The 15,755-nt window shown below is 39.1% G+C and overlaps 1 protein-coding gene across 4 annotated transcripts in view; it reads right to left on the bottom strand.

Annotated features, from left to right (window-relative positions):
* Positions 1 to 15,755, bottom strand: part of ARFGAP3 (ARF GTPase activating protein 3) — a 41,619-nt gene that overhangs the window by 10,627 nt on the left and 15,237 nt on the right. For all 4 annotated transcript variants that reach the window (XM_072875738.1, XM_072875746.1, XM_072875764.1 and 1 more), the window contains exons 6-11: positions 12,877 to 12,958; positions 12,420 to 12,476; positions 10,604 to 10,650; positions 8,248 to 8,393; positions 4,547 to 4,672; positions 3,867 to 3,989 (exon numbers count right to left, since the gene is read on the bottom strand). In XM_072875738.1, coding sequence (XP_072731839.1) covers positions 3,867 to 3,989; positions 4,547 to 4,672; positions 8,248 to 8,393; positions 10,604 to 10,650; positions 12,420 to 12,476; positions 12,877 to 12,958 — 581 coding nt within the window. The remainder of the gene's footprint in view (positions 1 to 3,866; positions 3,990 to 4,546; positions 4,673 to 8,247; positions 8,394 to 10,603; positions 10,651 to 12,419; positions 12,477 to 12,876; positions 12,959 to 15,755) is intronic.

A 15,755-nucleotide genomic window follows, 5' to 3' on the forward strand; every position in this document is an offset into this window, starting at 1 on the left:
TAGAAGCACAGTATACAACCTGCAAGGAAGCTACTAAATAGCAACACTCTTACTCCTGCCCACCTAATGAAGAAGCCACAGCAGTCTTTAAAAGTTCCATATAGATGTGTAGTAACAAACAAGAGGGGTGTGTGTATATATATATATATATAAATAGATATAGATCTAGATATATATGAAGCTACCTAATCTCACAATGGCCATCAAAGCCACAGGACGGGGCAGGGGCTACAAGAGCTGATTTGAATAAAATTACATATTTTCTCCATCCTTCCCTTTCAGATTTTCATAACTTTGCAAAATACTTCTTCAGTATTTGGGCAGGGCAGAGGGACAAAGAAAAAATGCATTTAATAGAAAATAAAAGTTTACATTGTTATGTTAATAAAGATTTTATTAATGGTAGCAAAAAGAAAAATTAATATCCGAGGATTTTGAGAGGCTTCAATTATATATCTAAACCCTGAGACATTTAGCTTGCTTAACTAACAGATACTTATCAGCACTCTAATATCCAACATGGACATTCCTCAAGAGGGAAATCTTAAAGGTGCAGGAGCAGGCTGTCCCCATGTGCCGAAAGACGAGCCGGTCACAAAAGACGACGACCGGCCTGGCTGAACAGAGAGCTTTGGCTGGAACTCAGGAAAAAAAGGAGAATTTGTGACCTTCGGAAGAAGGGGCAGGCAACTCAGGAGGACTACAAGGATGTCGTGAGGTTATGCAGGGAGAAAATCAGAAGGGCCAATTAATCTGGCTACTGCCATAAAAGACAATAAAAAATGTTTCTATAAATACTTTAGCAACAAAAGGAGGGCTAAGGAGAATCTCCATCCTTTATGGAATGCAGGGGGAAACACAGTGACAAAGGATGAGGAAAAGGTGAGGTACTCAATGCCTTCTTTGCCTCAGTCTTTAATAGTCAGACCGGTTGTTCTCTGGGTACCCAGCACCCTGAGCTGGAAGACTGGGACAGGGAGCAGAATGAAGCCCCCATAATCCAAGGGGAAATGGTTAGCGACCTGCTACACCACTTAGACACACACAAGTCAATGGAGCCGGATGGGATCCACCCAAGGGCACTGAGGGAGCTGGCAGAAGTGCTCACCAAGGCACTTTCAATCCTTTACCAGCAGTCCTGGCTAACCGGGGAGGTCCCAGACGACTGGGGGTTAGCAAATGTGGTGCCCATCTACAAGAAGGGCCAGAAGGAGGACCTGGGGAACTACAGGCCTGTCAGCCTGACCTCGGTGCCGGGGAAGGTTATGGAGCAGATCACCTTGAGTGCCATCACGCAGCACATACAGGACAACCAGGTGATCAGGCCCAGCCAGCATGGGCTTATGAAAGGCAGGTCCTGCTTGACCAACCTGATCTCCTTCTATGACAAGGTGACCTGCTTAGTGGATGAGGGAAAGGCTGTGGATGTTGCCTGCCTGGACTTTAGTAAAGCCTTTGACACTGTTTCCCACAGCACTCTCCTGGAGAAACTGGCTGCTCATGGCTTGGACGGGCGTACGCTTTGCTGGGTAAAGAACTGGCTGGATGGCCGGGCCCAAAGACTTGTGGTGAATGGAGTTAAATCCAGTTGGCGGTTGGTCACAAGTGGTGTTCCCCAGGGATCAGTATTGGGGCCAGTTCTGATTAATATCTTTATCAATGATCTGGACGAGGAGATGGAGTGTACCCTCAGTAAGTTTGCAGAGGACACCAAGTTGTGCGGGAGTGTTGATCTGCTTGAGGAAAGGAAGGCTCTACAGAGGGAGCTGGACAGGCTGGATCGATGGGCCGACGCAGGTTGTATAAGGTTCAACAAGGCCAAGTGTCGGGTCCTGCTCTTGGGTCACAACCACCCCATGCAACGCTACAGGCTTGGGGAAGAGTGGCTGGAAAGCTGCCAGGCAGAAAAGGACCAGGGGGTGTTGGTCAATAGCTGGCTGAATATGAGCCAGCAGTGTGCCCAGGTGGCCAAGAAGGCCAATGGCATCCTGGCTTGTATCAGAAACAGTGTGGCCAGCAGGACTAGGGAAATGATTGTCCCCCTGTACTCGGCACTGGTGAGGCTGCACCTCCAATGCTGTGTTCAGTTTTGGGCCCCTCACTCCAAGAGAGACATTGAGGTGCTGGAGCGTGTCCAGAGAAGGGCAACGAAGCTGGTGAAGGGTCTAGAGCATAAGTCTTGTGAGGAGCGGCTGAGGGAACTGGGGTTGTTTAGCCTGGAGAAAAGGAGGCTGAGGGGAGACCTTATCGCTCTCTACAACTACCTGAAAGGAGGTTGTAGAGAGGTGGGGGTCGGTCTCTTCTCCTAAGTAACAAGCGATAGGATGAGAGAAAATGGCCTCAAGTTGTGCCAGGGGAGGTTTAGATTGGATATTAGGAAAAATTTCTTCACCAAAAGGGTTGTCAAGCATTGGTACAGGCTGCCCAGGGAAGTGGTTGAGTCACCATCCCTGGAGGTAAAAAGACGTGTAGATGTGGCACTTAGGGACATGGTTAAGTAGTGGACTTGACAGTGCTAGGTTAATGGTTGGACTTGTTTAAATTGGAAAAGACCTTTAAGATCATAAATTCCATGATTATTTTGCCTTTGGGCATATACTAAGATGATATTAAAATTACTTTACCTCTATTTCAAAGTCACAGCTTGGAATAAAGGATAGTAACCACCTTACAAACCTTACCAAGTCCAACAATCTGACTTTATATTTTCTTTAAAGAGAATGAATTTGTATACCAACTCAAATTAGATTCTGCTATTGCTATAACTAGAAGAACAAGAGCAGGGAACAGTTAGGTTACAATTTATCTTCTAATTATTGAACCAAAACACATTAAAAAGCCTCTTCTATAATTCATCCTTTGCCTGCTAGTAGGCTTATGAATAATTTGAGAGCAGTAACAGTTCTTTTCAAGGAACAAATAGAGAAGCACTGAAATTATATGTTTTATTTTACAAGATTGCTGCCAGTTTACTTGGTACCACATTTGCATTTCTCCCACTAGCGATTACACTACAAAGTAATGACACAAAAGCCTTTCTGTTTTTATTTGCCTGTCTACAAGTAATTAGGTACAATTTTTCATGTTTGTGTGGCACCCATCCAACAAAGGCAGTTTATAAAAGCAACACCTGGTTCTATGTGTCAGTCCAGAAACAGCTGTTTCATTGCAATTAGTGCCTGTAGGACTAATTCTTTTTCTTCTCCCTTCCAACTGCAGTATTTTATAATTGGCATTGCATTCATGCTCCGATCAAAAATTCGTCAATTATTTTTTGCTTACATTTTACATTCAAATACATAAGTCTATCAAATAAGACTGCAGACATCTACACAATACATCCAACACACAATACCTCAAAAAGATTTAAGTTTTTGCATTTGGCATACCTTCAGTTAAAAGACTGATGCAACTGTAGCTTTATCTAGTATCAGACTTCAATACTTGTTTAATTTTAAATTGAAAGTTGAAGAGAGTATCACAAGGAAAAAAAAAAGAACCAACACAAGTCATTCCAACAAAAAATTCACTGGATTCGGTATACAATAAATAAAAGCTTATATGGCAACTGTCTGTGCAAATAGAGACTAAACCCTGAACAAGACAAAACCTGTAAACACATAATGCAGACTACCTTCTCCCCAGAAAAAGTAACTCCTCTTCTTTATAAATACATCTGTCATTGAGGTAAGGTCAATTATTTCACAACTTTTCTGATTTAGATGTCCCCTGAAAATATGCTAGGTGTGTAGACATGTCCAGCTGTCTTCTGTTTTGATCTTAAGTTCCCAATATATTGTGTATATTTGAATACGTAACTGGCATATACTTCTACGCCCACTCAAAATAAAAAGCTTATACCTTACCTTGAACTAGAAGAGAAATATGAGTCTTCTACATCATCGGTGTACTTCTTCTTCGGCTTTGCAATTGCAGGTGTTTCCTGCTCTATTGTTTGCATATCTGAGGTGACTGAGTGAGAAATGCCACTGGGGACAGGAAGAAAATAAGTAGGTAAAAGAGATGACAAAGCTCACACCCTAAAAAAAAAGAGAAATGAAAGCCCAAATCTAGTTTCTGAAGCTTGCTGACAAAGCCCAAGCTATACAAACATTTAAGAGGAACTAAAAAAAAAAAAAAGCCCTGGGAAACTCAACTGTAGTTCTCTGAAGTAGTGGCAGGACTTCTGAACACACAGACCATTCCAACAGCTGGAAAACACAGCAATGTGACTTTTTCAGAGTTTTGGCTTGTAAAAGACAGACTATACTTAGGTTGGTACTGTTCTTCACCTCACAGTCAGCTAATGGAGGCAAATACCCTACAGACATCCTACAATTTAGGTTAACACCTGTCTGGCAGGTTAGAACTTAAATCTCTCAGAAGCAATCCTGCCCCTTCCCCCGACAGATACTAGATTTTTTTATGATATTGTTTAAGTTTCCATAACACACTTTAGTATATTTTTTCATTTCCTAAGTAAAATGAAGGGTAACTGCATAAAGCCACAAAGTATCTTAAATACAGTTTATAGAACTTCACATACCTTCTGTTGCTGCCAAATCCCATGCCAAGTCTCTCCAATTCATTTTTCTTCTTACCAGATAGATTTAACTTTTCTTCTTTTGTTTTAATATCAAGATCTCTGTAGGCCAACCGTAAAGACGATACACTAGAACAAAACATACAGTTAACATACAGCTGTAAAATGCTACACTGAACGCTGAACCCAATAACATTGGTAGAAAATTAACAATATATATTGTAATACTGTATTTTGTATGTTCTGTGTTTACTGAAAATATTCATTATTAATTGGATTAAATTCCAACTATAAGGATGGGAGAAAGCCAGTAGAGAAGACTGTCTAAACAGTACCCCAGTCTGTGTATGAGCAGGTAGTCTTCTTCAAAACGAATGTGAAACATGCTACTGCTAAAGTTCAGGACACAGTTTTGCATCACCAAGAAGTCAACCTGAAAAAGTCTTTTTTCCACAGTCCTTATTCTATGTGATACCAAATAATTGTCAAAATTATCCAACTCTGACATACTACAGTAATGTGGCATTCATGATATGAAACTAGTAGTGTTCTCCCCTAATATGCAGCTTGGCCCTCCTACATCTCCCTCCCTTCACCCCCTTCATGGTCCTAGTGGTTTTAACACTTGCTATACACGCGCTCTTGAGACAACTGCTGGAGGTAGACCACACTTCTTCTTTATTGATGCTGCCCTTCCCTGTGCCCAAAAAGGTGTCTCAGAAGAGGGGAGGAGAGAGTCTTTGTACTCCCAAAATGGAATATATTCTATATTACGGAAACTCTGAAGCATCCAAAACTTATCATTTTCTGCACAGCTGGCGACACATTTTGTCATCTGAAACATCCTCACAGTTCAGATATAGTAAGCTGCGTTTCTGAGATGCCATGAACCGTCCTATACCTCAAAACAACCTTAAATATTTTCCAGTAATACCACTGTAGCAGAGACAGAGGTTTTTAATCATGATTACAGAACTGTAGAAACACTGCTTAAATTTAATTTGTTAGGTTAAAAGGGATACAGATAGTAATTTTAATGAGCAATGCAGCAAAATTTAATTCATAAGTTGTGACTGGCATAAAGTACAAATGAACACTATCAGAAGAAAGGTAAATGAGATTTAGGATGCTGCTGGTAGACGTCCTGCTGCAAGCAGAAAGGAAGTACTTAAGTCTGAAAACTCTTATAACTTTCCATCCATTTTGTGCAGAAGCAGGAATGAAAAGGAAACAAGTTTTTGACCAAGGAGTATTTTCTTCCAGTGTGTCTCCTAACTATTTGATTACTGAAACAGGCTCTTTCTGGCTTGTTTTTTTCTGGTCCCATGCATACTGACTTAACTTTAACCAAGAGTACAAGATGCCCCTACCAAAGTTCATACCCTGCTGGTTAGCGCATCTCCTGTGAGACAGGAGGTGTGTGGCTGAGCCTCTTAGAATGAAAAGGGCACAGCATCTGGTGGTCTTCCTTCATAGACAAGGGATGTAGGTACCAGCCTGCTATAAGGAATGGGACATCGCTCCTCCACTGACGAGGCATTTCAAAAAGGAGGAGAGCCATCTCAGTCTTGTGATGATTAGGTATCCTTTGATTGGGGCTTTCAGAGGACTTGGAGCCAGAACTAAAAAATCGCTACGTCTTATGTTCAGATCCTTATAACCATAAAAGTCAGATACAAATGAGGATGCATCTGTGGAATGACTTTTGAAACCAATAAAATCAGAAAAATATCTCTTCAAAGCACAAAGTATATTCACGGACGTTTTAAATCAATTCGTACAGTTTAGGACCAACTGTTACACAGAAAATGGAAAATGTTCTCTAAAATTCAACTTGAAACTGCTACTGATAAAATCTACTCAGCACTTTAAGCAGAAAGATTAGCAGCCAGTCTTATGAAATCCATTTTATGAACATCAAAAATGTTATTTGCCGTTGATTAAAACAAATAGGGATACTGATCAATTTCTTTAAAGTAACTCCAGTTATCTATTTCTTGTCAGTGCACAGCAGAAAATAAAGAAACTGTGTACCAATTATAAAATCACATTTTAAGTTTTAAGTCTCAGGACTCTTTCTCCTCCTAAGTACTAGACTACAAAAGCATGGCTTCCATTCCTGCCACGTAGCAAAGCCATGTTGAATTTACTAAAGCTCATTACTCAAGCTTTTAAAATTAAAACCGCCACACAAATTAGTTGGAAGTAAATGCACTTTTAAAAGTATTCACCCTTCTTTAATTTGGGTATATACTGCCATCTACAGTTAAAAATCCAAAAAGTTAATCTCAAGGGAAATACAGTTATCTTGCCTCTACTGGGATCGGATCCATAAACTGAAGTGTATGTGCACCCCTCACGTTTGCAGATATTTTTAGAGGGTTCTGGCCACTGCAGAAAGGTTGCAACGAACTTATACTAAAGGTTGCCTTGGATCTATATAGATTTATACATTTCTGACACAAAAAATTGATCACTACTTGGGACTTTCTTCCAAACTGAATTATATCATTAAAGATAGTATAATTAAAGAATAACAATAAATAATAATGGACAATCATTTTTCTTGTTATTTAGTAGTCCATTCCTCCGAGTCACTCTACTGGAAGTTTTTGGCAATCACTGAGAAGCATGACTTCGTGGTAAAAGTACTTCAGGAAACATGAATGATCCCCTTGTGATTAATATTTCTGATGCACACAAAACATCCATTTCTGCAGAGGCTACATAAAAGTGAGCAAAAGGAGTAGGGAGGAGATTATAGACCAAAGAGCTTGGTACCATGAGCTCCAAGTGATCCTGTAATTATGTAATAATTAAGAAAAATTTCTCAATAGGTTATAAAAATGATGCATCTTAGCACTTAAGAGAGGATGTTAAGCTTTACAACAGTAAAAGTGTACACTAACCAACTCTTTCATAGTCTAATCTTGATGACAACTATCAAAATGTTAAAAACCAAAAAGATGTAGCAGAGAAATGTAGTGGAAGGAACCAGGAACGGCATCCCCTGAGCTTTAGGGCTGAGTTTAATTTACTAAGACGGACTAACAGATTCGAGGCCTCAGACAAAAATATTCAAAGGGTTTTGGTGAAAATAAAGGCAGTTCCATTATAAAACATCTGAAACTTAAGCAGGCAATTCTAGCCATACTTAAACTACCCCCTGCTTTCAGCTTAGAAACTCTTACCCAATAAGTACAAATAAAGCTGAATATTTGTATGTTCCCTATGCTCTTAGAAAGACTGTTTTTAATAGAATTCAGTTCACCACACCAAAACAAAATAAACTAGGTAAGTAGCGTGGGGTAAAGAAAGTTCAAGAGGCAAGAGTCTTCTGTGGTAATACTTAAATTGAACATATTTTAGATTTATTTCACATTTTATTAATCTGTATCAGTAGAATGCCTCCTTATTTTCTGTGTTAAATAAGAATAACACAAAGCCTATTTTTAAAGATAGCACTGGGCTATTTCTACAGTAAATCATCAACTGTAGAAACATATACTTAATGGCAAAAAAAGGGTAATAGCAGAATGACTGTTTGGCCCACCTCATCCACATTTGAGATTTTTTTTTAAAGCAAGAACTGAAGTTTTATTTGCAGGAGCTAATCTCTGGTAGTATTTAAAATGTTGACAATTACCTCATTAACATGAAATTACACTTCATGCTTTACCATTGTATATATAATTCATACTTACAGTGGCTCTTCCTTCTCAGTTTTCTTACTCCTATGAAGATCCTCTTGTTCCTTCATTTTATCTACAGCTTGTGCTTGTTTTTCAATCTCATTAAAGCTTTGGCTGCTCACTTTTTGTGCCCCCAAACCACCTTTTTTGGCACCAAGCTTGATTTATTGAAAAACAAAAAACAAAAGCCCCAACATTATAACTGAGACAATCACCTCAACCGACTTAACAGTCAACTTTGAAAGCAACAGCAAACACTACACTTTGTTCGGGAACATAAGCAAACAGCAAAGAAAATTTGAAGCAGAGAAAGTATTTTTTAACGTTTTGACCCTCTACATGCTTCCTCTACTAACTCTTACAAATTTAGTTAGTTCTGCAGTCAACCATCACAGGGTAATGAAACTATTACAGTTTTAATTTTTCAGAAGTTGGCATGTTCAAATAAATGTCGTAATATATAGCACAACTTTAGTTTCTTAATAATTATTTTGTTGCACAGGCATAACAATAAAAATTGTTGCAATTGAACCATTTAGTGCTCATTCACTAAATTCACAATTTACATTTAGAAGTGGCAAAGACTCTTCAATGAGTTCTCACTGGCCAGCGCTAGTGTGTCACCTTCAGATTAAGTATTGATTTATTTATATTTTTAATAAATATGTACGTAGATATTTACTGATTTATAGGAGGGGAGCTATATACAATTTTTGCATATACGTGTATGCATGATTAGCCTTCGCATGTGACAAAGCATTGTAAACTTTTTTTAGATAAACACATCAGATGAGAGGTTCCAGTTTTGCACTCGTTCTTTTAAAATAATTCTATTTCTAGTTCATATTACTTCAATACCAGGATATGTATTCTTTCATTCTGATTATCAAAGATTTGAAAAACACTTATTACTACAAATATGAATAGATACAATGATGCTGATTCAGACAGTGGCACAGCACTCAAACTGCTGTTCTTAGTCTCCCATGTGTTTAATCCTCATCTGCAACACTGCAGCAATTACTAATTTTCACGATACATTTATCTTAACTTTTTAACACTTTAAAGTCTTCATGTAAAAGCTCTGGCCTACGTACACACAGTTTTAGGCTCTGACACTACAGTTCACAAACTGTACATGCACCTGTGAATGCAGTTATGTTCTTCTTACTGTAAGGGAACATACCTGCATAAACCATTTAGAATAAGAAATTCCTCTTGCGTATTAAGGCCCTCTAGTGGGAGCAAGAAATAATAGGTTTCAATCTAAATGACTCTTCTGCTCCAATAAATCTTCAAAATCTTTTGCCATACAATAGCCCAGACTTAAAAGAAGTGACTCCCTGTAACATATTGTCACCCTAATAGCCTAATATTAGGGCTATTTTCTTGGGACTCAGGAGCCAAACATTCAAAACCTAGCTTTTCCTAGCTAACTTGAGTTAATTTGAGTTGTCTTACTCAGTTTTCAGGTTCCTTGAACCTTCATTCTGAGACACTCAATTCTCCTCATGCCTTCTTTACAGAGACCAGATGCCTAAGCGTTAAGACCCCATGCAGAAACAAGTAAACTATCTTGAAACTATCTTGAATTGAATGCAGCTGCAACTTATCTATAAATACAAACAAATACCATACTGCTGTGTGGCATGAGATGAGGACTGCTCCAGAAATACGTATCTGAATGTCTCAAACTCACCTTATATTGACAGATTATGCCACACGCATATGTAGCCACTCAAAAGTGCTATTGGAACTCCCTCTGTTTTCAGTATTTGCTACAAAAAGATCTCAATGCCAACTAACTTAGGTGAAAGCCTGAAGAAGCCCTGCAACCCAGTATCAGCAAGTGAGAAGAAAGGTTACAGGGCATCAGTGGAGCTGCAGGGACAATGGTTGTGAAAAGAACTGAAGAGAAGTGGGATACAGACCTTGACATCAATATATGCTTTGACATTTTTGTTTTACTCATTTTTGAAAAGATATCACCTGCTGTTCAGGTCCAGACAGCACAAAGAAAATGACACTCAGATATATGTGTGGAAGTCTAGACAGTTCAGTGAGCCACATACATGTAAACAGACTTAGAATTTATCTGAGGTCAGAAAAAACGCCCACAGATCTGAAGCACTCTACGATGTAACAGTAACCTGTTGGACAAATTCACCTTAACAATAATCCATTTTCAAACAGACCATTGGCTGTTTTGATATTGAAATGGTTTTCAATTCCATTTTAGTTTCATAAATCATCACTGATACAAGTACTGTTTAGTGCTAACTTACATAATACATTTCCATATTGCAATCTACATATTTTCAGAGATCTACAATACAGATAAAAATATGTATTGTTTATATACACTTACCCCCTTCTTAGCTTGATTTGGCTTCTTTTTTATGAAGGTGGTGTTCTCTGCAAGGATTAAATGTACATTACTTGACATACAATTTTATTAATTCCAGAACTGCAGAAGATTATTTCCTCAATATCAGCCTCAAAACAGTTTTTGGAATTTATTTTAATGCCCTAAAAGTATTACAGTTTCTACACTAAGAGACTGAGATACTAAACTGAGTTACAGGGAATGGAGCTGTGAATATCTCCAAGAAGATGTGGGAAACTGCCTCTGATTGAGGATACGGCATCTCTTGCAAATACATAATAGGAGTAAAATTACAGCTCAGTTTTACCTGCTAGTAAATAGAACAAGAATGTGGGACTTGCTATTCTGAATCAGAATAGCGGTCCACCTGATCCCGTACCATTTCCAAGATTAATTGTTTCCTGGATAGAAAGGCATCGGCTATGTTTAAAACCACCAATGTTTTATCTACAGATAACACATACCTGTATCACCATAAACAAAATCACAAACATTATCAAAGGTGACAACATACTCTATCACTGTATTGAACCGCTTTGTTCAACTGCCTAAGTACAGTATTTGGAGTTTGAAAGTTACAGCCTTAATGCTTTGTATTAAATCTTGAAACATAGAAAACAGATGAACCTACATTCTGCTCTGCATGAAGTCTGACACAACTCCTTATCTTGATATTTTTAATGAGACCCTAATAGGACTCACTACATTGTGTAAGGCACTGTTTTGTGACTTCTTGATAGCTACCCTGAGCCAGGGTAAATCTCCCACAATCACAAGTTTTCAATCAACAACTCATATTGAATGCTTGTACATACAGAAAAACTGGTTTGAGCTGAAATTTAGTTGGAAACAGGCATACACAGAACAGAGATTCTTCACCTAAGACAGAACTTGTGATGTCCAAAACAAACAAGAAAAGCACTCGTTTTATGAGAACATGTGTTAAAGATACAAATGACAAAACCAGGAAGTCTATGCAGTTAACTATTTTTCCTAGCCTCCAGCTCTCAAAAACAAAAACCCAAAACCAAACCCAACCAAGTGAATATAAAAACAGTGAAGACGACCATACCTTCTTGAAGCACTGAGACAGACCCAGCCCCCACTTCTTTACTACCCTGTGCTGCTGAGAATCAATGCTCTTTATTCTCAAAAACCTGCTCCTGCAGGATGATCCTCAAAATTATAAATCACTGATGTATTTTTTGCTATTCCATTTTGCTTAACTTTTCTTTACTTACTTATAGTATGATACACTCTTCAGTGTTAAGTAAATTAAGACTCTGACAATTGAAGATATTGTTTTACAAATACAAGATTTTTCCAGTTTAAAATTTTATGTTCCGTTTTCTGAAAAGGGAGCAAAAACTATGTCTAGATAGAAAGACTGACCTATGACCAAACAAGATGTGTTTGCTTAACATAAATAACAGGCCATTAATCACAGCACAATGCTCTATTCCACCTGTATGCTCTAAATGCAAAACTTAAAGCAGTCTAACAGGAGGTGTAAAACATTTATGGTCACCTTTATTAGGTGTGATACCTGTCACATTTAAATTCATCAGGTTGGCTAAGATAAGATAGATAAAACCAGAACAACACTGACTAAAATTAATTTCTTAGAAGGAGTACATTGTTTAACAGAAGTTGTAACACAAATTCAGATGTTTCAACTAACTCATGCACACTGATATTAAAGTAAGAATTCCATATCTCTTCCCAGTCATACATTCGCTGTACAAATGAGTATTTAAGTACACTATACTGGCTGCTATCTTCTGCTTACACTCATTACCTAATGCAGCTTTTGGTGATGTACTAAGGCAATCAACACTTGGTCCATGTTCTGGTCCTAAAACATAATGAATAACAAACGTAAGAATATGAGAAGCTCTTTAGAATGCTTAAAATACCAAAACACAACTCACGGTACTCAGGGTACTGTTTGATACATATAGCGTAATGTGTTATTTCTATCACAGCTTTACCAGTTACTAAAAGAGCAGCAGGCACCCAAAGATTCATCTGAAGTCTTTTGAATTAAATTTTAATTTGGATTTCTATTAAACATTATTAAAGGAACATGCAGTCTCACACATTCTAGTATAACCCTTCTAAAAGTCCTTCTTCTCCAACGTTCTTGCATTATTAGCATGGTTAGATTATTTAACTATTAAAGTAGGATAAAAAGAGTCTAAACAAAGGCACTACCAGAAAAATGCAGCTTATTGTTAACAAAGAATCAGTCATACCTTCATAGCATTCTGGAATATTTTCTGAAGTTTTCTGCTGTAGAGAAACTGGCTCTGATAACACCCGCTCTGTATTCTTTGCCTTGAAAAAAATTACAAAATCAGAAGTGCACATTCAGCAAATAAACACAAGCACTGAGCTCACAGATTGCCTAAGCACCACTGGTTAGTTAATATTGGATTCTCATTATTACAGCTTCTAGGTTTAAAATCCGTTCTCAGAAGGGCAGTTATTAAAGTTACAAGAAATGCCTACCTTTACTAAAAGCAAGCTGGTTTCAAACCACTCCTGAGCACCTGTATTTCCCTCTCAGGAATTTCAATACGTTTACCATCCAAAAAAAAAAAACGCGTTTTAATTGTGCTTTAGATTTATTTATTGTATGCTGGCTATTAATTTTATTTACTTATAACAGTAATACAGTACCAGAAATCTGGATCATTTACTCACATATAATCACCAAACCTTCTCCCCACACTAAGCTCTTACACTTCCAATTTTCTAACGTTTAATTTTTGATTGTGAGCAGTCCTCCAAAGTCTTCCTGATGAGTCCTCCCACTTCCCTCAGACACATCGTCCTCACCAGGGAGGCTTGTGACCTGCTCACAACAGTATCTGCTTAGTATTATATTTTCCATCAATGCTGTGCCACTGCCAGTTCATGATTATTCTTCCCTAAAACCTCAATCTCAAAACTCCCTGTCATCTCTCTCTCAAAACATCCATACCCAAACAATCTCTTGCCCTGACGTACACAGACTGCTTGTCTCTAACCTCCTGCCTTTGCAGCTGCCCAAGAAGTTTGCTGTAAAAATTTACTTTATCCTACCCATACATTCTCTTAAGAGGGTTTGTATCAAGTGCCTACTTCTTGTCCTCAACCTCAAAAATATTTACAACACTTTTCTGCTTAAACAGCTTCTTCTTTAGCTTGCCTCGGTTTATGCTTTTCCCACTCAACTGCAAGCATTCTTCCAAGTTGCCTTTTGCAAACAGAAACACTCCATTTATTTTTCTACTATCAGGACAGATGATCTTCTGGTGAAGACACTAGACTACAACTCACAATAACTGGGTTTTTTTGGTCTTTGCAATGAGCATTCATGAGTAATACAGCAATCTTCCCAGTCTGTAAAATGTAAATACTCTTTCACTGTTTCAAAGATGCTGACATTTATTTTTATAACACATTCAAATATTGGCTGCAGTAGAAGTTCCTAAAATAAAACAAATAAATAGCAAGAAGGCTGAATTTCCCTTTAAAAGGCACCATTTTTGAAACCTCACAAATACAACAAAAAAGTTACATTTTGAAATGTCACAACTGAATAACCAAAATAATAATAATTAAAAAATTCATTTAAATTACAGCTTTTTTCGTCTTTAAGCATCCTATATAGACTAGAAAGTCACTAAAAATTTATGTCATTTTTACTGTGTTCCTTACCCAGGTGCAGATATGAGCAATTTGTATAGGTTTTTACTACTTGCTGCTAATGCACATGTGCTGGTTTTGGCTGGGATAGAGTTAATTTTCTTCATAGTAGCTAGCATGGGGCTACATTTTGGATTTGCCCTGAAAACAGTGTTGGTAACACAGGGATGTTTTAGTTACTGCTGAGCAGGGCTTACACAGAGTCAAGGCCTCTTCTGCTTCTCACCCCACCCCACCAGTGAGTAGCCTGGGGGTGCACAAGAAGCTGGGAGGGGACACGGCTGGGACAGCTGACCCCAACTGACCAAAGGGCTATTCCATACCATATGATGTCATGCTCAGCATATAAAGCTGGGGGAAGAAGGAGGAAGGGGGGGATGTTTGGAGTGATGGTGTTTGTCTTCCCAAGTAATGGTTACACATGATGGAGCCCTGCTTTTCTGGAGATGGCTGAACACCTGCCTGCCCATGGGAAGGAGTGAATGAATTCCTTGTTTTGCTTTGCGTGTGCACGTGGCTTTTGCTTTACTTATTAAAGTGTCTTTATCTCAACCCACAAGTTTTCTCACTTTTACCCTTCCGATTCTCTCCCCCATCCCACCAGGGTGGATTGAGCAAGCGGCTGTGTGGGGCTTAGTTGCTGGCTGGGGTTAAACCATGGCAGTCCTTTTTGGCACCCAACGTGGGGCTCGAAGGGTTCAAGATAACGACAGATTTGATTGGAATGTGCTAGATTGAATTTATAGCTGTTATTGCTGTTTAGCTTTTAATTGACAGGCCTCTGTGCTTGCCATGGGGCTTGCTTGCCTTACTGTGTATTAGAGTTTAGTGCTCGTTAGTGGCTGCTTTTTGCTTTCGCTGCTTGCTGTTCTGCTGGACTGATGATCATATGACTCTGCTGTGCCTGGGAACATTTTGATAACAGCATTGGCGATGCGCCTGGGCTGGCAGATGGCCAGGGCATCGCTGCTGTTTCTGTGCTGCTGTACTGGACAGGCTGGAACTCCAGTGTGAACTCGAGTCAAAGGGACTGTGACCTGTGGATGAGTCACGTGGGAGCAGGACACCCTGAAGCGTCTGTGGCCGTGGATAAGTCCACACCAGAGCAGGTACATCTCAAAGTGTCTGTGGCCGTGGTTATGTCTGTGCCACAGCAGGTATACCTCTGAAGGGATTGTAGTCCAAGGATAAGTCCACGCTGGAGAAGGCACACCTCAGAGCATCTGTGGCTGTGGATAAATCCATGCTGCAGCAGATACACCTTGAAGAATCAGTGGCTGTGCATGAGATCATGCTGGAGCACCTCAGAGCGTGTGGCCATGGATAAGCCCACGACCGAGCAGGTATGCCCGTGGAGGGACTGCAGCCGTGGGTAAGGCCCTGTTGGAGCAGGTTTACTTCTGACAGGACTGTGGCTGTGGCTAAGGCCACGCTGGAGCAG

This window comes from Ciconia boyciana, chromosome 1 (genome assembly GCF_034638445.1).
Source record: "Ciconia boyciana chromosome 1, ASM3463844v1, whole genome shotgun sequence".
Classification (NCBI taxonomy): Eukaryota; Metazoa; Chordata; class Aves; order Ciconiiformes; family Ciconiidae; genus Ciconia; species Ciconia boyciana.